A 25,735-nucleotide genomic window follows, 5' to 3' on the forward strand; every position below is an offset into this window, starting at 1 on the left:
ATTCAGCTAAAAGTTAAGGTAAAATCTTTTTTTTTTTTTTTCTTGAGCTGTGATACGGAAACCTAAATGCTACTTGGATGAAGAGAATGTATGTCAAGACTCCACCTACCACAGAGAGTAATGTTGGTGGGATATATAAAGCATTTCTTTATATCATATCACAGATCACAAAGCAAGAAATCATGAAGAAGCTACGCTTTTCTTTCAAAACACCTAAAATCCATGTGATCAAATTCACCAATCTTATTGAACACATACTCAACCGTTATAGCTATACAAAGGAAGACTTTCCCACTTATAATAATACACAAGTAACCATTTTTTGTAGAGCAGTCTTAAGCAGTTTTGTTTTTACATTACAGTCTTTTACAATTGCAATTTACATATGGTGTGATTTACAGATGCATAATTTTATTCAACTGTTTAGCCAAGTGCTACTGTATTCTCTCCCTCAGCAACTAAATTCTGCTTTTAACATGGAGCAGAACATATTTTTCATTAACATATTTCTGGATTTTCCAACCTTTTCTAGACTATTTTAGTGGCAATAAACAATTATAATTATTGGTAGCAGTAAGAGTTTAGTATTTACCAAGTAAACACACTGAATTTATATTGCTTTATTTCTATTCTGATAGATTTGAGAATCATTTTTACAACCTCCCCCAAATTATGCAAATTAGCATTTCTGTGTAATTCCACACATTTGACATAGGAACACAATCTTTCTACTTATTCATTCTTTTACATCTTTCACTAAACATTTGTAGCTTTCTCTAAAGAGGTCCTAAATATTTCTTGTAAAATGTTAATTTCTGATTTTTTTGTTAACATGTTAAATTACTTTCTGAATAGGATCATTTCTTATTATTACATGATGTGACTGTTTGAAATAGAGGAATAATGTACTGATTTTTCAGTATCTATAATCAATCACCAAATTGAACTTCTTACTTAGGATTGCTTAGTTTTTAAATTAATCTCTTGAATTTTCCTTGATCTGTTCATTAGGAGCACTCTCTTCTAGCACTCCTTGCTCATTTTCACCCTTTTTTGGTCTTGCAGCAATAGCTAAAACTTCTGGAACAATGACAAGTAGCTGGTACAGCACGTGTTTTCTCGCTTTCTTCCTGATTTGAATTAGAATATCTAAGCAATAGCAGGGCTTCGAGAGAATGAGGGACAATTTTATTCTGGTTTATAAGCCATCCAGTGAGACTGGCACAAGAATAGAAAAAACATGATCATAGGCTTTAGGAATGAAATGGGTCCATAATGAAGACAATCTATGTCTGTGACTGAAGCAGTCAGGTACTCAGAGCCCTGAAGCCAGTTGACGTAATTATTCTATGGGACTAAGTTTTACCTCAGTGAAGACTGACTTGTGCTCAGCACAGTCTGGAAACAAAAAAGGAAACACAACCATCTGAATTTCCTAAACACACGAGAGAAATTTTCAGATATCTTAGTAAGTATTTCTTGGGTCATAATAGTTAAATCAGAAAAGTTACAATTCATCACCTGGGTAAGGCACATCCTTTGTATGGTTACTAAATGTTTTCACCTTACCCCAAAATAAGTGCAAAACTAGTATTAATAAGTACATGATTCTCAATAATTAAGAAAGTTTTTAAAAAAAGATTTATTTATTTTTATTGCAAAGTCAGATATACACAGAGGAGGAGAGACAGAGAGCAAGATCTTCCGTCGATGATTCACTCCCCAAGTGAGCCACAACGGGCCGGTGCTATGTCGATCCGAAGCCGAAACCAGGAACCTCCTCCAGGTCTCCCACGTGGATGCAGGGTCCCAAAGCTTTGGGCCATCCTCGACTGCTTTCCCAGGCCACAAGCAGGGAGCTGGATGGGAAGTGGAGCTGCCGGGATTTGAACCGGCGCCCATATGGGATCCCTGGGGCTTTCAAGGCGAGGACTTTAGCCACTAGGCCACGCTGCCGGGCCCAGTATTTAAAAAAGGTTTTATAAGCATTTAGTATGGGGCCAATGCCATGGCTCAATAGGTTAATCCTGAACCTTCAAGCACAGGCATCCTATATGGGCGTCATGCACCAACTGCTCCACTTTCCATCCAGCTCTCTGTTTGTGGCCTGGAAAGCAACAGAGAATGGATGGCCCAAGTCCCTGGGACCCTGCACCTGCATGGGAGACCCAGAGGAAGCTCCTGGTTGTGGATCAACTCAATTCTGGCCACTGCAGTCATTTGAGGAGTGAACCAATAGATGAAATATCTTTCTCCTTCTATCTCTCCTCTCTGAAACCTGCCTCTCCGATAAAAATAAAGGAGAGACAGAGAAAGACCTTCCATCTGCTGGTTCACTCCCCAAGTAGCCGCAACGGCCGCAGTTGAGCTGATCTGAAGCCAGGAGCTAGGAGCTTCTTCCATGTCTCCTGTACGAGTGCAGGGTCCCAAGGCTTCAGACCATCTTCTATTGCTTTCCCAGGCACAAGCAGGGAACTGGATGGGAAGTGGAGCAGCCAGGATACGAACCATCACCCACATAGAATCCTGGCACATGCAAGATGAAGATTTAGCACTAGGCTACCCCCACCTGACCCAATTAATAAATCTTTAAAAAGTGAAAAACATTTAGTATGCAGCCAGAAAAGTCAAGTTTTATCTTCAATATTTAAAGGTTAATTTAGCAAAATTTAGCCAAAAAAAAAAAAACAAGTTTAAGGCAATTTAGTCTTCACTTATGATTGCATAGCAGATATTGTTTAATTCTCCTCCTAAGAATTATTTAAATTGGGCCTAGTGTGGTGGCCTAGCGGCTAAAGTCCTCGTGTTTAACGCGCCGGGATACCATATGGGCACTGGTTCTAATCGTGGCGGCTCCATTTCCCATCTAACTCCCTGCTTGTGGCCTGGGAATGCAATCGAGGATGGCCCAAAGCCTTGGGGCCCTGTACATGCGTGGGAGACCAGGAAGAGTCTCCTGGCTCCTGGCTTCAGATTGGCGCAGCTCTAGTTGCTGTGGCTGCTTGGGGAGTGAATCATCAGATAGATCTTCCTCTCTGTCTTTCCTCCTCTCTGTATATCTGACTTTGTAATAAAAACAAAATAAATCTTAAAGAATTATTTATATGCACCAATTTAAAACTTTAAAGTCCCTCATTTACAATATATTTAGAAACTATCCTATCTCGTTTTCTTTCTTCTTCACCAAATTTTAGATGAACGACTACTAGCTTTCTCTTTTTAAAGTTAGCATAACTTAGGCTCAGCAGCGTGGTCTAGTGGCTAAGGTCCTTGCCTTGATCCCATATGGCCGTTGGTTCTAATCCCGGCAGTTCCACTTCCTCTCTGTCTCTCCTCCTCTCAGTATATCTGACTTTGTAATGAAAATAAAATAAACCTTTTAAAAAAAAGTTAGCATAACTTAAAAAAATAACTAGGTATTTAAAACTGCATTATAAAATCAGATTTAAACATTCCTCACTAGATTAATATAGATGATAGCTTGGACTTTTTTCATGGAACCAAGATGACATTTTAGAAGAAATGAAATTATATGTTCTTAACTTTAAAACCAATAAATTAGGCAGTGGGCACATTTGAATATGCAGCTCTCTACCAACACCCTTTACTATATCCCCAAACTTGGGGGGAACACAACAGATTTCCTATGCCTTCTTCCCATTTGATGGCAGCGCCAAGGTGAGCTTTCATCTCAGCAAATATTTAGCAAGGAATGAGATACTAACTACTCTCTTTTGCCAAATCTTTGAATTTGCCCCCTCTTGGTTTCAGGGCAAGATAAACATTCCCTCCACCTTCTTGCCTGGGAAAGATGGCAGGGTAAAACTGCTCAGTACTCCACTCAGCTGGCAATTCAAAGCTGGGAAACAGAAGGTGAATCTGCATAGCCAGACTAGACAGTTCCACCGCGGTTAATCAGCTCTGACGGAGATGTGGCGCACAGATACTAGTGTGGACAGACAACCTTCTTTGGCCCTAGATTTGGACATTAGGTGCCAATTTATAAGGGCAAAAAAAAAATCTCAGTAAATTTTTAATCCTAACATTAAATGAATTAAAATATTTAACTGGCTTCAAAATTATTGAATAATATATCTTGAATAAAACACTCAAACAATATTGGAAATGCTAATAAAATGTTATTTTCCCTATGTTTTAGCCCTTAACCACTAGTGCCAGGAATCACAACAACTTACTATTGTTTTCTGTTTTTATCAAACCAGATGTTTTCTCTACTCACACCAACACATGCACACCACAATTTATTCAAGAGCACAAAACAGCAAGTTTCTAACAACTTTTCAATAAAACCTGTGGGTGATATTTAAAGATCATGTTAAAGGACATTAAAGATGATTATCCATTAAATAAATTATCTCAATAACTGAAGAATGAGTGTGGTATGTAGTTACAGGCTGTGATTTCACACGTCTGGAAAGACACACACACAAACAATAAAAGGCTTTTCAAGACACAGTTTTAAAATTCATTTTCCCCCTTAATATCTTATATGCTGTCCTACAGTGAGGATAATTAAGTGAACCTAGCGGCTTACCTCAGGGACCGTTGGTCGGTTGCTTGGAAATGGCTGGGATGGGAGTATTCATGCCACGCAGAAGCCACACAGAGACGCTGCTGTCCGAAGTGTGCATCCCTGCCTCTGGAACCCAGAGGTCAAGCTCCACCAGCAAGCATCAGATAACCACTTCTTGCACTCCTAGCTTGCCCTTTTGCTATTTCATGTTTTCTCACAGAGCAGCGTGAAAGGGACTAATAGCACAGGAATGTGAGTGGACGTGTTGGATACATGTCCCCCTTGCAGGCTGGAGGAACGCAGCTGTGACGGAGCTGGACTTGAGTCCATGACACAGAAGCTGCATGTTGGGAACAGCTATAGGCAGAGCTAACAAACTGCAGAGCCTGGCCTTCATCCAAATCACAGTATGATTAGAATCTACCCCAACCATTTACACTAGCAATGCTTTCTAACAGTTCAGACCACTGTTATTTTAGCTACCAGAGCAGTCAAATACTCATAACCCATGTTCTATGTACTGTGTTTACAGTGTAAAAAGTTCCTTAAAGTGATTAAATTCCAGAAATACTTAAAGCAGTTCTAATCCCAGGTCTTGTTGGACAACCTTTTCTATCATATACAGACACATCATTTAAAAACACCAATGGAAGTGGGTGTTTGGCTCAGTTATTATGCTGCCAGGCGGGACACCAACACTCCATATAGCAAAACCTGGGTTTGAGTCCTGGATCTGTTTGATTCCAGATTCTTGCTAATGCACTGAAAAACAGCAGGTGATGGCTCTGTGTGTGCGAGACCTGGATCAAGTTCCTAGTGACTTGCCCAGCTCTGCCCCTGCAGGAATGGGAAGAATGAAATTAGCAGAAGGGAGCTCTCAGATAAAAAGAAATTTAAAATATTATCAGTGGTATCAAATGATTTATATCTTGCTTCTTATTTAAATATTTTGGAGTTCTCCCATGTTTGTACATTCATATCTATCCCATTTCTTATATCTGTTACAAAGTAATTCATTTTTTAAAGATTTATTTATTTTTATTGCAAAGTCAGATATATAAATACAGAGAGAGGAGGAGAGACAGAGAGAAATATCTTCCGTCCAATTATTCACACCCCAAGTAACCGCAACGGCTGGTTTTGTGCCAGTCCGAAGTCAGGAGTCAGGAACTTCCCACACGGGTGCAGGAACCCAAGGCTTTGGGCTGTCTTTGACTGCTTTCCTAGGCCACAAGCAGGGAGCTGGATGGGAAGTGGAGCTGCCAGGATTAGAACCAGTGCCCATATGGGATCCTGGCACTTTCAACTGAGGACTTTAGCCATTAGGCTACGGCGCTGGGCCCCAAAGAAATTCATTTAAAATAGCATATCAGTTTATTTGTAAGGTTCTCTACCACTGATCAAGGTCAACATTTTCTTATAATATTGCAATAAACAACATTGCTAATATTGTTATCCATTTAATTAAGTCTGCATCCATTAGGTTATGGAAAGTTACCTAAAAATTGAATCACTGGGCCAAAACATGGGCACTCATATTGACTTCCAATGAGATGGTATAATTTTATACCTTAAAATTTCCCTATCCTGTAAATACTGGAAACTGTCATAATCTTTGCTAACTTATTTCTCTAATTAGGAGTCAGCTTGCATTTTTTACAAGGTTATTTGCATATCTTCCTTTTTTTGCTTTTTAAAAAGATATTTTATTTGAAAGGCAGAATTAGAGAGAGAGAGAGAGAGGAGAAAGAGAGGAGAGTCAGTCGCAACAGCCAGGGCTGGGCTAGGCTGAAGCCAGGAGCCAGGAGCTTCGTCTAGTTCTTCCATGTGGATGTAGGGGCTCAAGAACTTGGGCCATCTTCTGCTGGTTCCCCAGGCACATGAGCAGGGAGCTGGATCCAAGTGGAACAGCCAGGACTCAAATGAGCACCCATATGAGCTGCGGGCGTCGCAGCAGGTGGCTGAATTTGCCACAGCTCCTAGTTCTACTTCTTTTGCCTGAGAAGTGCATATTTTCAGGCATTGCCTATTGATATCTTTGTCAATTCTTTAAATGGGTTGCCATTTAAAAAAAAGTCTAGTTTATATTATTGTTGTAGACATTGAGGAATGTGGTCCTCTGTAATAAGTATTCTAATTTTCTGCCCCAAGTTTGCTTTGCTAGGTTTGTAGTTTTTTTCCATAGAAACATTTTAAATGTAGGGGTGCTCAAATGGTTCCTTTGTATTGAATCTTTAAACTTTAAGATTATAAAAGGTAATCATCTGCTTTCTTTTTCTTTTTTTATTACAAAGTCAGATATACGGAGAGGAGGTTAGACAGAGAGGAAGATCTTCTGTCCAATGCTTTACTCCCCAAGTAACTGCAACGGCTGGAGCTGTGCCGATCCGAAGCCAGGAGCCAGGAGCCTTTTCCAGGTCTCCCACACGAGTGCAGGGTCCCAAGGCTTTGGGCCGTCCTTAACTGCTTTCCCAGGCCACAAGCAGGGAGCTGGGGCCACCAGGATTTGAACCGGGCCCATTTGGGATCCCGGTGTGTGCAAGGCAAGGACTTTAGCCCCTGAGTTGTCGTGCCGGGCCCTCATCTGTGTTTTCTTACACCACCCTCACAGCTTCGTTAACAAAACTAAAACCTTTGTAATTCTTTGAGGCACTGGAATTTACTATGGAGAAACTAATTTAGAATACTAGCGCCCACTCTCCCCCACCCCACCCCCATGCACACACAAACAAGGCATGAACAGCTGACCGAACGCGGTGGCACACAGCAGAACTGGTTGCTTTACTCTTCAGTAGTCTTCTATTTCCAGTCTGGCATGCAGCTGGCATTAGACGGCCCCCTCCACGTTCCGGATTTGCCCATGAGAACCAAGTGGCAATGAGGGGGGTGCACTCACACCCTCACACATACTCCATTCATCTGAACAACCTCTTGTCCAGCAATGATTGTATGTACACCTGTGGAATTTTTATTACACTTTTTGCTTTCTCTAGAGCAAAATTTCTTCCCAGTGCTTCTACTGGCATTCTGAGCTGCTGTCCTGTGCACCGTAAGGTGTCCAGTAGCATTCCTGGCTCTCTTAGCCACACACCAGTAGCCCCTGCCTTCTTCTGATTTTTTAGCAACTGTACTTATAAAGGCAAACTATCAGGTTTTTCTTTAGAACAAATATTTTATTTTTGTTTTTTGTATTGCACAGGACGTGTATGTCAGATGTTAACAGTCACTATATACGCAATCTACTGAGCACTGCCATGATGGAGCAGGCAGACATTATGCTAAGCAACAGCATCTGGCAATACTTAAGGGAAAATAATAACTAAAATATGCTTCTATTTACCAATCCTATTACAGTAGCTAATATTCAAAACAAAACATTCACTATAGCTAAAAGATAAAAAATGTCTTAACAGAATATAACCCAAATTAAAACAGCAAGCATAACTTATATAGCTTCCTCCCCTCTGAAATGATGAATTATATGTAGTTTTCTGGGAGGAAAATATGCATTCACCATAAATGCTCACCCTTTCAAAGAAAATCTTTCACAGACATAGTTACGAATCTACAGAAAAGAAATATGGAGAATTTGAAAGTATTCTGCTAAAAGTACGAACGTTTGGAAAATGTAATCTAAAAAAATTAGTAAGAAATAAGTAAACTTCATATTGGAATAAAAACCGAAAACATTTAAAACATACCATTTTTAAAAGGCAGTAATCATTAAGAAAACTTCACATTTAAAACATTTGAAATCTAAAAATTTTAAAAGGTAATAAGCATTAGTAAAACTTCACATTTATAATATTAACATTGGAAAACTAAAATAGCCAATAAGTTAACTTCACATTTATACTAAGAAACATAAACATGAAAAATAAGTTTTAAAAAGTAATAAGTTCACATTATTAATAAGAAAAGTCCCCTTTTTACTCTAAGTCTATAAAGAATTATCTTATGATATTAATGAATTTTTTCATTGGGACCAAACTTGACTACAAAATACTACTATAGAACAAGGTATAGAATCTTAGCAATGCAATGTAAAGCTAAAAAATGCAAAAAAAGCCTTAAACTTTTCTCTCTATTCTCTCTCAACACAGTCATCAGATACTTTTTCTGGTTTTTTATTTTTTAAACTATTTTCTAAAATGACAAACAAGGAACTATTGTAGTTATTCCTGGCCACAATCCTGGAAGCAGTTCTTAAGTTGGAGGAGGGTCTTGCTTCTCTTCAGTGGCTGCTTTTGTTCTTGGCATGAGTCAGCATGTGTGACTTCAGGTTGGTTGACTGGGTGAACTTCTTATTACAAGCATCGAAAGGGCAAACATACGGCTTGTCTCCGGTATGGATTCGCACATGGGTGCGCAAGTTGAAATCGAGCGAGAAGCGTTTTCCGCAGCCTTCGAACGTGCACTGGAAGGGTTTCTCTCCGGTATGAACCAGCTGATGGCGTTTTAGCTTTGAGTTCTCAACGAAAGCTTTGCCACATTCAGCGCAGACGTGAATTCGCGGACCGTGGGTATGCAGGTGTTTCCTCAGGGCACAGTTATTCACGAACATCTTATCACAGCCGGCATGGGGGCAAACGATCATTCTTGAACTGTCCTTCGGTTTCTTCGGCTTCTTTCTAGTAAACGCTGCAAGTTGCTTCGGATCGGACAGGTCAATGCCAGGCAGCCCTCCAGGGGGAAGCTTCTTCCCTGTCATGTACTCGGAATAATCAGGACTTGAGTTGCGACTCTGTGCGCCGCCCCCTGTATCCTGGTCCTTTTTATCGTTAGAGGTCCACATGGTGACGGAGAACTCGCCCTCCAGCGTTCTGATGGGCACTTGCTTCTGCTCCCATTTCTTGTTGCTCCCAGCCACGGCTTCGCTGCTGCTGTAGGTCTGCCGGCGACGGCGTTTTCGGCCGCGGGTAGTGGGCCTCCCGCCCTGCTCCAGTAACGCCCCAGAGGTCAGACTCTGAAGGACGCACTCTTCGCTGTTCCCCGGGACGCCCGTCTGGTCTCCAAAGTCACTGGTGGCCTGGAGGTTGTCTGTGTCATAATAGCCCACGACTTCCTCTTGCGTCTCCACGAAGATCATTTCCTGGTCATTGTCGCCAGGGAACAAGCTGTCGCCGATGAGCGGCTGTAGACCGATCAGGGGTGGGTGATCGTGGCCACCGTGGATCCAACTGCCGCTGGTATCTTCCAACATGTCGAATATTTCCAGCGGCACAGAAGTCAACGGAACAGTGTCCGGCACGATGGGCTGTAACTCCACAATCTCCGCAGGCACGCAGGTGTCCGTGGGGATGCTGAAACTGTCCATTGAGGCCATGGCTCCAGGCAAGAAGCAGTCGGCAGAGCTGCAGGCCGGCGGCTGAAAAGTAGTGAAGAAACGCTGAACGCAAGCGCTGAGGAGAAAGCGGCACTCGACGGCGACAGCGGCGGTGTGGGCGTGGGCGTTTGATGCGGAAGACGCGGGTGCGTCTGGGAGTGCCCAGCGTCCTTACGCGAATGACTCGCACGTGCGCGCGCTTGCGCATGCGGCTTCAGCCACTCAGCGACAGTAAACACCACGTGCCAAGGCCGCTCCCGCCCCGTGCGTGTGCCCCGAGCCCCGTGCCATTACTCGGCGCATGCGCTGTGCCCCCAGTCCCGAGTCCCGTGCCGTTACCCGGCGCATGCGCTAATGCTGGAGCTAGCCCGCCAGGCGGCCTTACCCAGCTTTTGTTAGTCGACTAGCGAAATAATGATCAAGCTCCTGACAGAATTTTTTTTGTGGACTTAATTTCTTTCTACATTCTTGTCTCTGGTATCAGTGATATAAGCCCGTGGGGATGAGGGGGACCTTATCATTTCTAATATTAATACGTCTTTTTTGTTGTCTTACATTTACTAACACTGAGACACATTTACAGTCCAACACTGAATAATATCCAAAATATTTGATTTTAACAGAGACAGACACAGAGAGACAGAGATAGAAACTACACTAGAGAGCCCGCGGCGATAGCATAACGGTTAAAATCCTCTCCTTGAACGTGCCGGGATCGCATATAGGTGCCGGGATCCTATATGGTAGCCGGTTCTAATCCCGGCAGCTCCACTTCCCATCCAGCTCCCTGCTTGTGGCCTGGGAAAGCAGTCGGGGACAGCCCAAAGCTTTGGACCCTGTACCCGTGTGGGAGACCCGGAGGAGGCTGTGGGCTCCCGGCTTTGGATCTGTGTAGCTCTGGCCGTTGGGGCCACTTGGGGAGTGAATCATCGGACAGAAGAGCTTCCTTTCTGTCTTTCCTTCTCTCTGTACATCTGACTTTCCAACAAAAATAAATAAATCTTAAAAAAAAAAAAAGAAAAAAAGAAAGAAAAAAATCTTTGGGGAATAGCGCTGTGGCACAGTGAGTAAAGTTACAGCCTGCAGTGCCAATATCTAACAAGGGCTCCGGTTTGACTCCTGGTTGTTCTACTTCAGATCCAATTTGCTGCTAATGTGCCTGGGATGGCAACAGAGCATGGTTCAAGTGATTGGGCCCCTGCCTCTCACATGGGAGATTCAGAAGAAGAAACTTTTGACTCCTGGCTTTCTACCAGCCCAATTCTAGCCATTTTAGCCATTTGGGAAATGAAGCAGTGGATGGAAGATCTTTGTCCCTCTCTCTGTAACCCTGTATTTCTAATACATAAAGATTTTTTTTAAAAAAACAGGAAACTATTATTCACTAATTTCTCCCTTTACAATTATTTGCCTGGGTTTTCCCCACCGCCTCTGAAGTTAATTTCAGTTATTTTTATTTTCTTACATTTATCCTGTTTTCTGAAAATTTCCTTAAAGTGATGGACAAAGAATACTTATTATTTTTAAAATCACTTTCATTCCCCAACATAACTGCTGATTCTATATCTGCCTTTTCTTCGTTTAATATTTTTTATTCTCCAAAGAACTTGGAATTTTTAAGAAAAATAATTTATATTTTTATTAGAAAGGCAAATTTATAGAGGGGAGACAGAGACAAAGACCTTCTGTCTGCTGGCTCACTCCCCAAATGGCCACAGCAGCTGGAGCTGAGCCATACAGAGCCAGGAGCCAGGAGCTTCTTCTGGGTCTCCCACGTGGGTGCAGGGTCCTACAGGCCTTGGGCCATCCTCAGCCACATGCAGGGAGCTGGATGGGAGGTGCAACAGACAGGACACAAACCAGTGCCCATATGTGATTCTAGTGCTTTCGAGGTGGAGGATTAGCCAATTGACACATCACACTGTCTCTAGAACTCTTGCATTTCAAATTTTTCCTTTTTACTTTTTTGAAAGGCAGCACTGTATAGAGATGGAGACACAGAGAAAGCTCTTCCACCTACCATTTCATTACTCAAAAAGTCACTATTCAAAAGTCACAATGGCAGGTGCTGTGCCAGGCTGAAGCCAGAATCCCAAAATGTTATTTTTCAGATGAGTAGCAGGGGCCCAAGCACTTGGGCTATCTTCTGTTGCTTTCCCAGGTGCATTAGCAGGAAAGTGGAGCAGAAGCAGAGCAGGTGGGCCTGAATGGGTGTTCAGATGGGATGCCAGTGTGACAGGTGGCAGCTGAACTTGCTGTGCCACAAAATGGGCCTCAAAACCCTTAACAGTAATGGTTCAATGTATCTTTAATGTATATTTTCTGTATTATCACAAATAATTGCCTCATTGTTAATTCATCATTTTATAATTTTCATATTTCAGTTGAATGTTTAAGTGATTCATTTTCATTTGCAATTATGTAATAACTGCCTAAGGCAGTTACTTTCTCTTTAAGGCGAACTTAACATATTATTCCAGGAAAGTGACTTCATTTTTATTATTTTTGCCACAGCTATGGTTTTGAATGAAACTGATCAGAAATAACATGAAGGGGCCTGGCGTGATAGCATAGTGTTTTAAATTCTCGCCTTGAATGCGCCGGGATTCCATATGGGCACCGGTTCAAATCCTGGTGGCCCCGCTTCCCATCCAGCTCCCTGCTTGTGGCCTGGGAAAGCAGTCAAGGATGGCCCAAAGCCTTGGGACCCTGCACCCACGTGGGAGACCTGGAAGAAGCTCCTGGCTCCTGGCTTTGGATCAGCTCAGCTCCAGCCGTTGTGGTCACTTGGGGAGTGAATCATCGGATGGAAGATCTTCCTGTCTGTCTCTCCTCCTCTCTGTGTATCTGCCTTTCCAATAAAAATAAAATAAATCTGAAAAAAAACCAGCAATCAACTAAAATAAAGATATAAAAAATAATACAAAGATAAATAAATTTAATGTGAATTTATTTAGGGTCTTGCTCTTACTCTTGGGAGTTTATTGAGGTTCAATTTCTATGTTTCACTGGCACCTGATACGAAATTGATGATTTTGATCAGTGCAAGATAAAACAAGAGGGCCATAAGAGGAATATTTGCAGGGGAGAGCTGCCGAGAAGTGTGTGGGCAAAATCCTACCAAAGGAGGCCAGACATGGTGAAGCAGCACTTAATGCGGCCACACAGCAGCAAGTGGGCACAGTACCCTTAGCTCCTGCAGCTGAGGGCTGGAGCAGATGCCAGTTTCTGAGAGAGGGCGAGAGCAGGAATCTGCCTGAGTGAGAAGCTGCTGGGCCCGGCTGCCTGAGCCTGGAGCACTAGCAGGGGCAGGGGATGCACCTGTACCAGGGAAGGAAAAGCATGTTTCTTGCTCCGCATCTCCCAATGACCAGTGGGGAGAAGGGACACTGTTGTCTCCTGTAGAGTGTGTGCAGCTCTTACATGCTCAGGTTTTAGGAGTGAAAAGCCTGCATTTCCCACAGACCGGGGGTCTGGCCTGGAGAGATGGCAAGGGCTGGGCACCTACTTGGTAATGTAAGCTATTCCCATTGCTCCACACTATCACACCTCCATGGCTCAAACTTTCTCTACCTTTCAAATAAAAAAAATTTATAAAAATGCACAAAGTAAATCCAAAGCAAACAATAGGAGTATTTATGGAAAAATGGTAGGAACAAGTCACTACTTACCAACAATAACCTTAAATGTAATGGGCTAAATAATTTTCCAATTAAAAGATATAGACTGGAGCTGGCACAATAGCTCAACTAGCTAATCCTTCACTTCCAAGTGTCGGCATCCCATATGGGTGGCAGGTTCCTGTCCCAGCTACTCCACTTCCCATCCAACTCCCTGCTTGTGGCCTGGAAAAGCAGTGGAGGATGACCCAAGTCCCTGGGACCCCGTACTCGTGTGGGGGCTAAGCTTTGTGTGGAAGAAGCTCCTGGCTTTGTATCGGCTCAGCTCTGGCTATTGTGGTCATTTGGGGAATGAACCAGCGGATAGAAGATTTTTCTGTAAATCTGCCTCTCCAATCAAAATAAGTAAATCTTTTTTTTTTTTTAAAAAGGATACAGACTAGTAGATTACAAAACAAGACCCACCTATTTGCTACCTACAAGAAACACAGCTCACCAACAAAGACACACCACATTAAAAGAGAAAAGGTATACTAACAGGAAAAAAGAGTAACTACAGCCATCCTAATATCAGAAAAAATAGTTTAACATGAAAATTGGTAAAACAGACATAGAAAGACATTATGTAATGATCAAAGGATCCATTACCCAGGAAGAGGTGACTGTATTCAAAGTATATGTACCTAATGCCAAGGTGCCTGGCTATCTAATACAAACGCTAATGGATATAAAGGGAGATATAGACACCATAACAATAATAATGAGTGTCATCAATACTGCACTTTCATCAACAGATCTAATGAAAATCAACAAACAGGGCTATTCTACACAATGGAACAATGGACTTAGATGATACCTAACCTTTCACCCCACAATTGCAGAATACACGATCTTTGCAGCCGTTCATGGCACTTTCTCTAGCACACACCATATGCTAGGAAATAAAGCAAATCTCAGTATATTCAAAAAATATGAAATTATACCATGTGTTTTTTCTGACCACAATGGAACTAAGCTGAAAATTAACAACTTAAAAATTTCTAGAAAATATATAAATACATGGATATTGAACAGTCTTAAACGAAGTTAGTCATAAAACAAGTAGAAAGGGAAATAAAAATATTTCTGCTTGTGAATCAAGATGACAAAAATCACACATCAAAACTTAGGGCATACAGAAAAAGCGATGTTAAAAAAGTTTATAAGGGCTAGCTCGGTGGCTCAACATGCTAATTCTATGCCTGCAAATTCCGAGATCTCATATGTGTGCCAATTTGTATCCTGGATGCTCTACTCCCATTTCAGTTGTCTGCTTATAGTCTGGGAAAGCAGCAGAGGATGGTCCAAGGCCTTGGGCCCCTGCACCCACATGGGAGAATTGGAAGAAACTCCTGGTTTTGGATCAGCTCAGCTCTGGCCATTGTGGCCATTTGTGGAGTCAACCAGTGTATGGAAGATCCTTCTCTGTCTCTCTTTCTCTCTGTATATCTGTCTTTCAAATAAAAATACAAATAAATCTTAAAAACAGAACAAAAAGGTTTACAGCATTTAGTGCCTGTATCAAGTAATTAAAAAGGTATCAGGTAAATCATCTATCAGTGTACCTCAAGTACTCCCTAACAAAAACAAACCAAAACCCAAATGGTGAGGAAAGAAAAAATTAGACAAGAAACAAAACAAAAGAGATCAGAGCTGTTTTTTTTTAAAATAAGCAAAATTGATACAATACTTGTCCAACCAGTCAAAAAAGAAAAAAATAACAAAACAAAAAATAAAAAACAGGATGAAGGCCAAAAGTAGTAAAATGGGATATTCCAACAGATACCACAAGAATCATCAGGAGTTACTACAAACAGCTATAAGCTAACAATGTAAATTCTTATTGTAATATCAAGAAGAAATGGATGGATTTCTGGACATATAATATTTCAAAAGTGAACCATGAAGACAAAGAACACCTAAATAGACCAGTAACCAAGACAAAGATTAAATTAGTAATAAAGACTCTATCAACAAGAAAGCCCATTACAGGATGGTTTCACTGATGAATTCTATCAGACCTTTAAGGAACAACTAATTCTAATTCTTATCAAATTTTTCAAAGACAGTTGAAAGGGAGCCATTCCTCCCTAACTCCTTCTATGAGGCCACTTTAATTCCAAGAGCAGAAAACGACACAAAAAAGAACTATACATCAATATCCCAGATTAAAACAGATGCAGGGGTCAGCATGGCTGCTCCACAGATTAATCCTCTAACGTCAGCGCCACCATCCCACATGGGCACTGGTTCTAGTCCCAACTGTTTCACTTCTGATCCAGCTTCTGGCTAATGGCCTGGGAAAGTAGCAGAGAGTAGCTCCTATCCTTGGGTCCCTTCCTTCACCCATGTGGGAGGCCTGGAGGAAGCTCCAGTTTCCTGGCTTCAGATTGGCTCAGTTCTGGCCACTGCGGCTATTTAGAGAATGAACCAATGGATGGAAATTCCTTTTTCTGTCTATCCTCTCTGTAAATCTGCCTTTTAACACAAAATCTTTTTCTAAAAGAATATATTTTTTGAAATGAAGAGATGTAAAAATGCTCAAGAAAATATTAGCTAGTTGAATCCAACAAAACATGAGAAAGATCATTCCTCCAGAGCAAGTGGGATTTAGTCCTGGTATGAAGGGATAGATGGACATGTGCACATCAAGTTAACATAGAGCAGTGCAGCCCGGGTCGCGCGGCTGGGGTCTATGTGGACGCGCGAGGGGCGCAGGGGCGCAGGCGCAGGGCAGGGCGGCGCACACTCCCTCACAGGTCCTGTTGGGTGGGCTGGGCTCCTCCTTCCCCTCCGCTGCTTCTGTGGGCATCCCTGGTGGGACTCTCGGTCCCAGTGTGATGGTAACCAGGCTGGCGGAGGAGGCAGGAGATGATTGTGGCTAAGGCCTGTGGCCTCTGCCCCCACAGTGAGCTATACACGTGTGAGCTGGGGCAGCCCAAGGCTGTGGCCTTCCTCTGCGACCCCTGTGCCTACCGCTGGCTAAAGCTGCAGCTCACCCTCCTGGCCCACAATTCCATGCCCAAAGCATGGCTCACCCCTGACTCCAGCCTCCAGTGCAACAGGTTCATGGCACTGAGAGCGTGGGTGGGTGGGGGGGGGGGGCTGGCCCTGGAGATGGCATGGGTAGAGCCCTCCTGGACCGCCCACTGCTGAAGAGGAGGCAGTAGGGGAAACCAAAAAAGTGGGATTCCGCTTTGAGGGGCTTCCTGGGCCTTTCCCTTCAGATCCCGGGAGGCCGTGTGGGAGCGTGTGTACCCCGCTCTGACCCTGACTCCTAGCAGGTGGCCTCCCGTGCAGAGGTGACTTGGACTGGGCCCAGGCGGCCTTCACCCAGTGGAACCAAGAGGCGGCGGCTGCAGCCCCAGTCCACTCCTCCCTCAGGCTGGAGATTTCCCGCCCCATCCTCCAGGAGCTGGAAGCTCCAGCAGCCACAAGGAGCTAGAGTCCTTGGCTAAGGGAGCCTGCTGTTCCCTCACTACATGGGGGACCCAGAAGCAAAGCCAGCTCCAAGACAGGAGTTCTGGAACCCACTAGGAAGGGCGGCCCCAGGAGCTGCGCCTGCCCCACCCAGGCTTCCCTGGACCCTTGGGCAGCTCAGGATCCCACCCCATGCACCGAGAAGGACGCGTGGGAGGCCATCCCCTGACCCTCCTTTGGGCGCTGCTCACCTTGGCCACACTGTGCACGCAGCTGCACTGGAACTTCCGCCAGGGAGAGCATCTACTGGAGGCCCGCCAGCTACTGATGCTCCCGCGCCGGCGCAAGCGCTCAGGGCGGATATCCCTGCTCCCGCCCAAAACAGACAGTGGCCCGGATGGGGACTGTGCTGATTAACCTGCCCCAGCCCTGCCTCAGCTGCATCCCGGGCTCCTCCCGCTGGGAGGCCGTGACCTCAGCCACGTGGATAGCACACGGCAGCGCCCCCTAGCGGCGGACTCAGCGCGGCCAAAACTGCTCTTCCTGGAGTGCTGTTAATGGCATTCCATCCTCATGCTCCCCGCATTTTTTTTAAAATTATCATTTTATGATACAGCTCCATAGGACTTGGGATTTCCCTTACCGCCACCCCCAAATCACCTCCCCATGCTGAGTTCTCCTATATTATTACTACAGTATAGTTCTTCATAAACAGTCATATGTCCATCATTGCGAACATGGACAACAGCAGAGTCAAGCATCCTATTGTCAAGATATAGTAAACAGTTTCATTTCAAGTCCATCTTTAGTCTATAATTACAGATGCATGCTGCATTGTATCTTCACATCTGGATATGACAGTCTCCATTACAGTTACCATACATCCCCTTAAATGAAAAGCTACAATACAAAATCAACAACAGGAAGAAAAATAGAAATTTACACCACAAAGTTCTCAAGCGGTTTTGATAGTTCAACTGTCCTGAATTGCTGTCGATCCCGCCACTCCAATTGCGATGAAATCTCTCCAGAATTGACTGGCTATTATGGTCCACCTTAGAGTCTCCATCTGCCCAGATATTCACTGTCAACGTTTGGTTGGAGTAGTTGATCAATTTGTTCTGCCCTCCGTCCTCTGTCATGAGTACCAGGCGTCCTCTGGAGGCTCCAATGCACTGCCACATCCTCCATGTGCATCTGGATATGCTGTCCACTGCTCTGCCTGAGTCACTGAGGAGGCTCAGCTCTGACACATGCACTCCATGGTCAGACTGTGGAACCTGCAATTCTCTCCATGGTTGGGGTTCTGAGTCTAGCGGTTCAGTTGGTAGGGAATGACCAAAGAAACCTCATGTTGTGTGTGTTTGCCAATAAAGGGTCCGGCACAATCTGTCACCCAAATCAGCCTCCGCACACACTGGTAGCTGCAAGTGCTGAGTCAGCTGGCGCTAGCCTTGTCTGCTATGCAAACCAATGGGTGTTACGGTTCAACCTGATCCTGTCCACCACATACTCGGCCTTCATGCAAACCAGTGGGAGCTACCCACAATAGTCGGAGTGACCCGCAATAACCCCCACCAGCCCCACCACTGGCTCCTGTGCTTGCCAGTATGTACAGCTGACTGGTCCCATCTGTCCCATATCCCATTTGGCTCTCATACATGTCAGTGGGCATTGAAGCCCAGTTCACCCCAACCAGGCCCACTATCCAGTCTACATTGAAGTAGGTGGGTGCCACCTTCTGTCTAGCCATGCCTGCGCCTGACAGAATTTGCCCCCTGTGCCAGCATCTGCCAGCTGATCCTGCGACAATGCCCAATCAACCCACATCTACTCTGGCTTATGCATGTACCAGAAGGTACATTCAGCCCAGCCTGGCTTTTCCCTGATCCAGCTCACATGTAGGCCATCAGATGTTGTGGCCCTGCACAGCCTGGTCTGGCCCCACCCCAGCTCTCATGCTCACCAGTGGGAGTGTTAGCCTCCATAGAAACAACCCCCCGGACCCATCCCCACAACTACCTGGGTTTCACATGTGCTGGCTGGGTGATGTGGCCCAGTCTGGCACAGCCTGCCTCACCTCATCATTTGCCAGTGGGTGCTGTAGCCTAGCCCAGCCCTGCCAGCCTCCAGTCCGACCCTATTGTGAACTAGCTGGTATTGTGGTCTGACCCAACCTGACCCACACTCCATTCAGGTCCTCAAATTCACCAGTGGGTGATATGAACTGGCCCAGCCTGGCTTGCCCCAGACCTGAGCCAAATGTATGCTGGTGGGTACCTTATTTTGGCCTGGTCTGGGCTGCTCCCCATCTTGGTTCTTGCACTCACCTGCAGGGACTGTGTCCTGACAGAGGAGTTAGCCCAAGCTCCTCCATCAGGGTCACTTCCCAGTGCCAGATTTGGCACCCTCTGGTGGGTCCATGAGCCAGCACTACTTAGTCCACCTCCTGTCCTAGCAGGAACAATGGCCTTTCCTGACCAGCCCGCACCCATTCCTGTTCTTATTGTTGGGTGCTACAGCCCAGCCAGCCTAGTCCATATGGCTCAGCAGGGGCAGAAAGCTAACCTAGCCCGTCCTACACCCACCTGGTTCTTATGATCACCAGTGGGTGCTGGGGTCTAATCCAGTCTGACACACCCCAGACCCAGTCTACACCCATGCCGAGGGACCCTGCAACCATATCCAGACTAGACCACAACCCCCTCTCCAGCTCTCGCACTCACCAGTGGGAATCACACTACAGCCAGGGTGTCCCCTGAGCTCCCCAACCAGGCCTGATCCCAGCCACAGATCTCATGCATGCCAGCGGTTACTCTGACCCAGCTTGGCAGAGCCATTCACCTGTCTTGGCCTTTGCCTTTGGATGCTACAGCCTGGCTTGGCCTGACCCGGCCTGCCCCCAGTCCCAACTCTCGCTGGTAGATGCTGCAACCTGGCCCTGCTCAGTCTGCTCCCATTCCTGGCTCATGTGAACCAGTAGGTGTAATACCCTAGCCCAACATGACCTGCACTCCAGCCTGGTAGCTGCGCTCACTAGTGGGCTAGGGTTTGCTTGGCCCTGCCTGGTCCGTTCCCTTCCAAAACCAATCCACATACTTGCCAATGGATGAGGCTACCTTGCCCAGTTTGCCCACCTCCTAGGTCTGGACCATGTGCTTACCAGTGGGAGCTATGCCCCTTAGGGGAGTTTCCCATGTTCCCCCTCTAGGCCCACTCCCAGGTGCAGGTCTCAATCATATGCCAGTAGGTGCTTGGCTCTTGCCTGGTGCATCCTGCCTCCAACTTGTCCTTGTTTGAGCTGGAGGATTTTGTGGGCTGGCCAGCCCCACACCCTGTTTCAGGATGCACATGTAGGTACTGCAGCTTGGACCCTCCTAGGCCTATTCTCGGCCCCATTACCTACGAGTGTTGGCGTTTCCATGTTCACATCTAGTTCAGCCCATCACCACCCCAACTCTTGAGCTAACTAGCAGGACTTTTATTTCCACGGCATTGGGCCCACTTATCCCCCACAGAATCTACCCCTGGACCTGGTTCTCTTTTGTGCCTGTTGGTGTCATGGCCCATCCTAATGTGACCCGTTGTCCCCTGTTCCAATACTCAGTCAGGTACTGGGATCTAGCTCTGCTAGACAGGCCCCCAGCCATAGCCTTTACGTGGGCCCGCGTGTGGTGGTCAGCAATACCCTGCCCTCACAAGCCCATTTAAGGACTCCCATGTGGGCTGGTGAATCAGTCTGACCCATTCAGATCTTCTAATCTCTCCCCCTCTAAACCTGCAGGTCTCAGTGCCCTCACGTACCTGCAAGTACAGTGGCTTTGTTGTTTAGTGTCCCTCAGAATTTGTTCCTCACCTGCACGTACAGTGGTCTTATCCATGGATAGCCCTAGGCTGTAACTGATACCCCCCAAGACTCCAGAGCTCGCTGCTGGAAGGCCAGGGTGCAGAGCCCAGCACCACTTAGTGCCCTGGCTGACCACAAATCCAGGACCCTTCCCCCACCCAGCAGCGGTAGATGAGGAGCTAGGCTCCCCAGCAGGAAGCCTGGCATGGCATGGATTCTCCCAGCCACAGCCACGTAGCTGGGAGAGTACCTCAGTTCTAATTAAATTATTTTTCTAGAAAAAAGTTAATAAATAAATAGAATAAAACCCATAAGATTGGGCATTCACACAGTGGTACTGCAAGCTATTCCTCTGCCTGAGGTGCCGGTATTCTACATGGGTACTGACTTGAGTACTAGCTGCTCCACTTCCAATGTTGCTTCCTGATATTGTCCTGGGAAAGCAGTGGAGACTGGCTCTACTACTTTGTTCCCTGCACCCATGAGGAGCACCTGGAAGAACCTCCTGAATCCCAAGTTTGGACAGGCTCAAATCTAGCTGTTTTGCAGCTATTTGGGAAGTAAACCAGCAAATGGAAGATCTCTCTCTCTCTTTCTCTAACTATTTCAAGTAAAAAATAAATACATCTGTTTTAAAAAAGAACCCCATATGATTATCTCAACAGATGCAGAGAAATCATTTGGTAAGATACAACACCCTTTATGATAAAAAGAAACCTTAAGTAAATTGGGAATACAAGGAACATTGAACAACACAATCAAGGCAATATACAATAAACTCACAGGCGGCTTTGTACTGAATGGGGTAAAGTTACAGCATATCCACTAGCACACGGATGTATACTTACACCATTCCTGTTTAGAATTGTTCTGTGAGCTTTAGCCAGAGACAGTAGATAAGAAACAAATCAAAGGGATTCAAGTTGGAAAAGAGGTAAATTGCCCCTGTTTGCAGATGACATGATTCCATATTCAGGGGAAACAGAAGACTCCAGTAAGAGACTACTGGAAGTCATATTGTTGTTAAAGTTGCAGGGTATAAAATCAACACACAAAAAAATACATAGCTGGGTCCCAGCGCGATGATGACCCAGTGGCTAAATCCTCACCCTGCATGCTCTGAGATCCCATATGGGGGCTGGTTCGTGTCCTGGCTACCCCACTTTGGATCAAGCTCCCTGCCTGTGATCTGGGAAAGCAGTGGAGGATGGTCTAAAGCCTTGGGACCCTGCATCCACTGGGAGACCTGGAAGAGGCTTCTGGCTCCTGGCTTCAGACTGGCTCAGTTCCAGTCGTTGCGGTCATCTGGGGACTGAACTAGTGGATGGGAAATCTTTCTCTCTGTTTCGCTCTCTCTCTCTGTAAATCTGCTTTCCCAAGAAAAGGAGATAAATCTTAAAAAAAAAAAAGCCTTTGTATACACAGGCAATACTATGACTGACAACTTGTAAGATCAGTCTCATTCACAATATCTATTAAAAAATTGAAATACCTTGAAATAAATTTAATACAGGTGAAAGATTTCTACAAGGAAAATTATAAAACATTAAAGAAACAGAAAATACACATAAAACACACACAATGGAATGTCAATACTACCAAAAGCAGCTTACATATTGTATTTGATCCCAATCAAAAGTCTAATGGCATCGTCCTGAGATCTATAAAAAATGATGTTTAAAATTCATATGGAAACACAAGAAATCCAGAATAGCTAAACTAGCCTTAAACAACAAAAACAGAGCTGAAGGCATCCAATGGTCAGACGTCAAGACACCTTCCGGCGGTTATAATCAAAACATCCTGGCATTGGCACAAACATAGACATGTAGGTCAATGGAACAGAATAGAAACCATGAAATTAATCCATAAATCTAGAGCCAACTAATCTTTGACAAACAACCTGAAATAAATCCCTAGAGAAAGGACAGTCTCTTCAACAATTGGTCCTGGAAAAATTAGTTCTGTGTGTGCAGAATATAAAACAAGACCCAATCGATCCACCTTATAAAAAAATCAACACAAAATGGATCCAGGATCCAAATCTATGACTTTACACCATCAAATTACTAGAGGCAAACACTGGGGAATTCTGCAAGGCACAAGCATAGGCAAAGACTTCTTAGAGCCCAGAGGGTCCTGCGTGGCTGCTTTGTGGCTAAATTTTTTGCCTTGAACACACCAGGATCCCCCATGGATGCCAGTTCTAGTCCCGACGGTCGAGCTTCCCATCCAACTCCCTGCTGTTAGCCTGGGAAAGCAGTCAAGGACAGCCCAAAGCCTTGGGACCCTGCACCCATGTGGGAGACCTGGAAGAGATTCCGGGCTCCTGGCTTTGGGTCGGCACAGTTCCAGCCGTTGCAGTCACTTGGGGAGTGAATCATCGGACAGAAGATCTTCCTCTCTGTCTCTCCCCCTCTCTGTATATCTGACTTTGTAATGAAAATAAATAAATCTTTAAAAAAAAGACCCCAGAAAGATCAACACAAAACATAACATACTTATGCAAATACCTCAAGCTAAGAAGATTCTGCACTGCAAAGGAAATCATCAATAAAATGAAGAAGCAACCAACACAATGAGAGAAAATATATGCAAATTGTGTGACTGAAAGAGGATTAATATTCGGTATACGCAAAGAACTCAAGGAACTCAAGATAACAATGAAACAAACAATCCACTTAAGAAACGGGCTAAGGACACTGAGAAGCAATTTTCAAAGGACTGAAGTTCAAAACCACAGACACATGAAAAAATGCTCCGGACCACTAGGCATCAGGGACGTGTAAACCACAAAGAAGTTTCACCTCACTTCAGTCAGAATGGTCAGCATTCAAAAATCAAAAACCAATAAACACCAGCAAGGATGTGGGGAGATCCGGCACCCTAATCCACTGCTCGTGAGAACAGAAAACAGCACAACCATTATGGAAGAGTGTAAGGAGAGTTCACAGAGGTCTGAAAATTGATCCCATATGACTCACCCATTCCCTTCCTGGGGAATTACCCAAACAAAATAAAATCAGGCTTCTGAAAGTATTATCCACCTACCCATGTTTATATCAGCCGAATTCACAACAGCTAAGAAGTATAACCAACCCAGATGTTCATCAACAGATTGCTAGATAAGAAAACGTAGTATACACTACAGAATATTATTCAGCCGCAAAGAAACAATAAAATCCTGTCTTTGAAGCAAAATGGATGTAACTGGAAACCATTTAGCTTAGTGATATTAACACTGTCTCAAAAAGAAAAATGCATTTTCCCTGCAATGCAGCAACCAATAGAGAATGCAATGAAATGTATAGTAATGAAAGGTTCTTTGGACTCTGAACGTCCTTTTTAGCCCATGTCTATACCCCAGTGAGACTGCGGTCTTCCTATTTTTTATTTATTGAATATTATAATTGTCATATTAACCCTCTGAAATAAAATTAAAATTATGCCTCTGCAGAAAATGTATGGAGAGGGGAGGGGGAGAAGGGTACGGGAGGAAGTGAAGTGGGTCGTCTTGGAACTGTACCAATGGAATGCAAACATCCATTCTCTTCATATTAATTAAAATATTTATAAGAATCTAAATTATCTATTTTTAAAACAATATTTATGGGTTCAGTATGATGGCTCAATGGCTAAATCCTCACCTTGCAAGCGCTGGGATCCCATGTGGGCACTGGTTCTAGCTGCACCACTTCCCATCTTCCTCCCTGCTTGTGGCCTTGGAAAGCACCAGAACATGGCCCAAGTGCTTGGGTCTCTGAACCCATGTGGGAAACCTGCAAGAAGCTCCCTGCTCCTGGCTTTGGACTGGCTCACCTCTGACAATTACAGCCATTTGGGGAGAGAACCAAATGATGGATCTTTCTCTCTGTTTCTTCTTCCCTCTGTAAATCTGTCGTTCCAATAAAAGTATATTATTGGAATAATTTATTATTATTATTAATTATTGCTATAAACATTTATTTTTAAAGATTTACTTATTAAAGATTATTTTTTTATTTTTTATTGGAAAGGCAGATGTACCGAGAAGAGATACAGAGAGAAAGATCTTTTGTCTCCTGGTTCACTCCCAAAATGGCCACACCAGCCAGAGCTGAGCCGATCCGAAACTGGGTACCCACAGCCTCCTCTGGGTCTCCCACGCGGGTGCAGGGTCCCAAGACTTTGGGCTGTCCTCGACTGCTTTCCCAGGCCACAAGCAGTGAGCTGGATGGGAAGTGGGGCAGCTAGAATATGAACTGGTGCCCATATGAGATTCCGGGGGGATGCAAGGTGAGGATTTAAGCCACTAGGCTATTGTGCTGGGCCCAGTATTTTAAGATCTATTTTTAAGGTGAAACAGGAAGAAAAGATCTTCCATCCTCTGGTTCTCTCCTCAAATGACTGCAAATGGCCAGAGCTGAGCTGATCCAAAGCCAGGAGCCAAGAGCTTCTTCTGCATCTTCCACACGGGTGCAGGGTCCCAAGGCTTTGGGCCGTCCTCTGCTACTTTCCAGGCCACAGGCAGGGAGCTGCATGGGAAGTGTTGCGGCCGGGACACAAACCAGCACCATGTGATCCTGGCACTTGCCTGGGGAGTAATCCCCAGGGGGGGTAATTGAGTCCTTGCACTGGGTCTTGACTTATCTATTTATGCCTTACTAAATAAGACTTATCTATCCTGAATATTTATCTATCAAATGTTAAAAGATTGGTCTCTATAATACAGTTCTTCTTCTCCTTGTACTTTTTCCATTTTCCTTTAGTGCTTTGATGGTTATTTGATACAGCAAGGTTCACAACTATTACATTTAAATTGAAGCTTGGACCTCTCATTATTATGCTGCTTCCTATGTTCACTTCCAATTTTTTATTAGCTCTTATTTCCCAGATTTTTCCCAAGAATTATAATTCTAAGTTTAATTAATTTCAATGATTCCTTTTATTTTATTATTTTTTATAAAGAT

At 44.4% G+C, this 25,735-nt stretch overlaps 2 protein-coding genes across 2 annotated transcripts in view; both read right to left on the reverse strand.

Annotated features, from left to right (window-relative positions):
* MBTPS2 (membrane bound transcription factor peptidase, site 2) overlaps positions 1-25,735 on the reverse strand; it is a 55,033-nt gene that overhangs the window by 12,591 nt on the left and 16,707 nt on the right. The gene's annotated exons all lie outside the window — the stretch shown is intronic.
* Positions 8,339-17,324, reverse strand: YY2 (YY2 transcription factor). The gene is given in 2 exon segments (XM_012927775.3): positions 8,339-9,902; positions 17,191-17,324. A coding segment is annotated over 1 exon segment (1,242 nt). The 5' UTR covers positions 9,861-9,902; positions 17,191-17,324; the 3' UTR covers positions 8,339-8,618.

This window comes from Ochotona princeps, chromosome X (assembly GCF_030435755.1).
Source record: "Ochotona princeps isolate mOchPri1 chromosome X, mOchPri1.hap1, whole genome shotgun sequence".
Taxonomy (NCBI): domain Eukaryota; kingdom Metazoa; phylum Chordata; class Mammalia; order Lagomorpha; family Ochotonidae; genus Ochotona; species Ochotona princeps.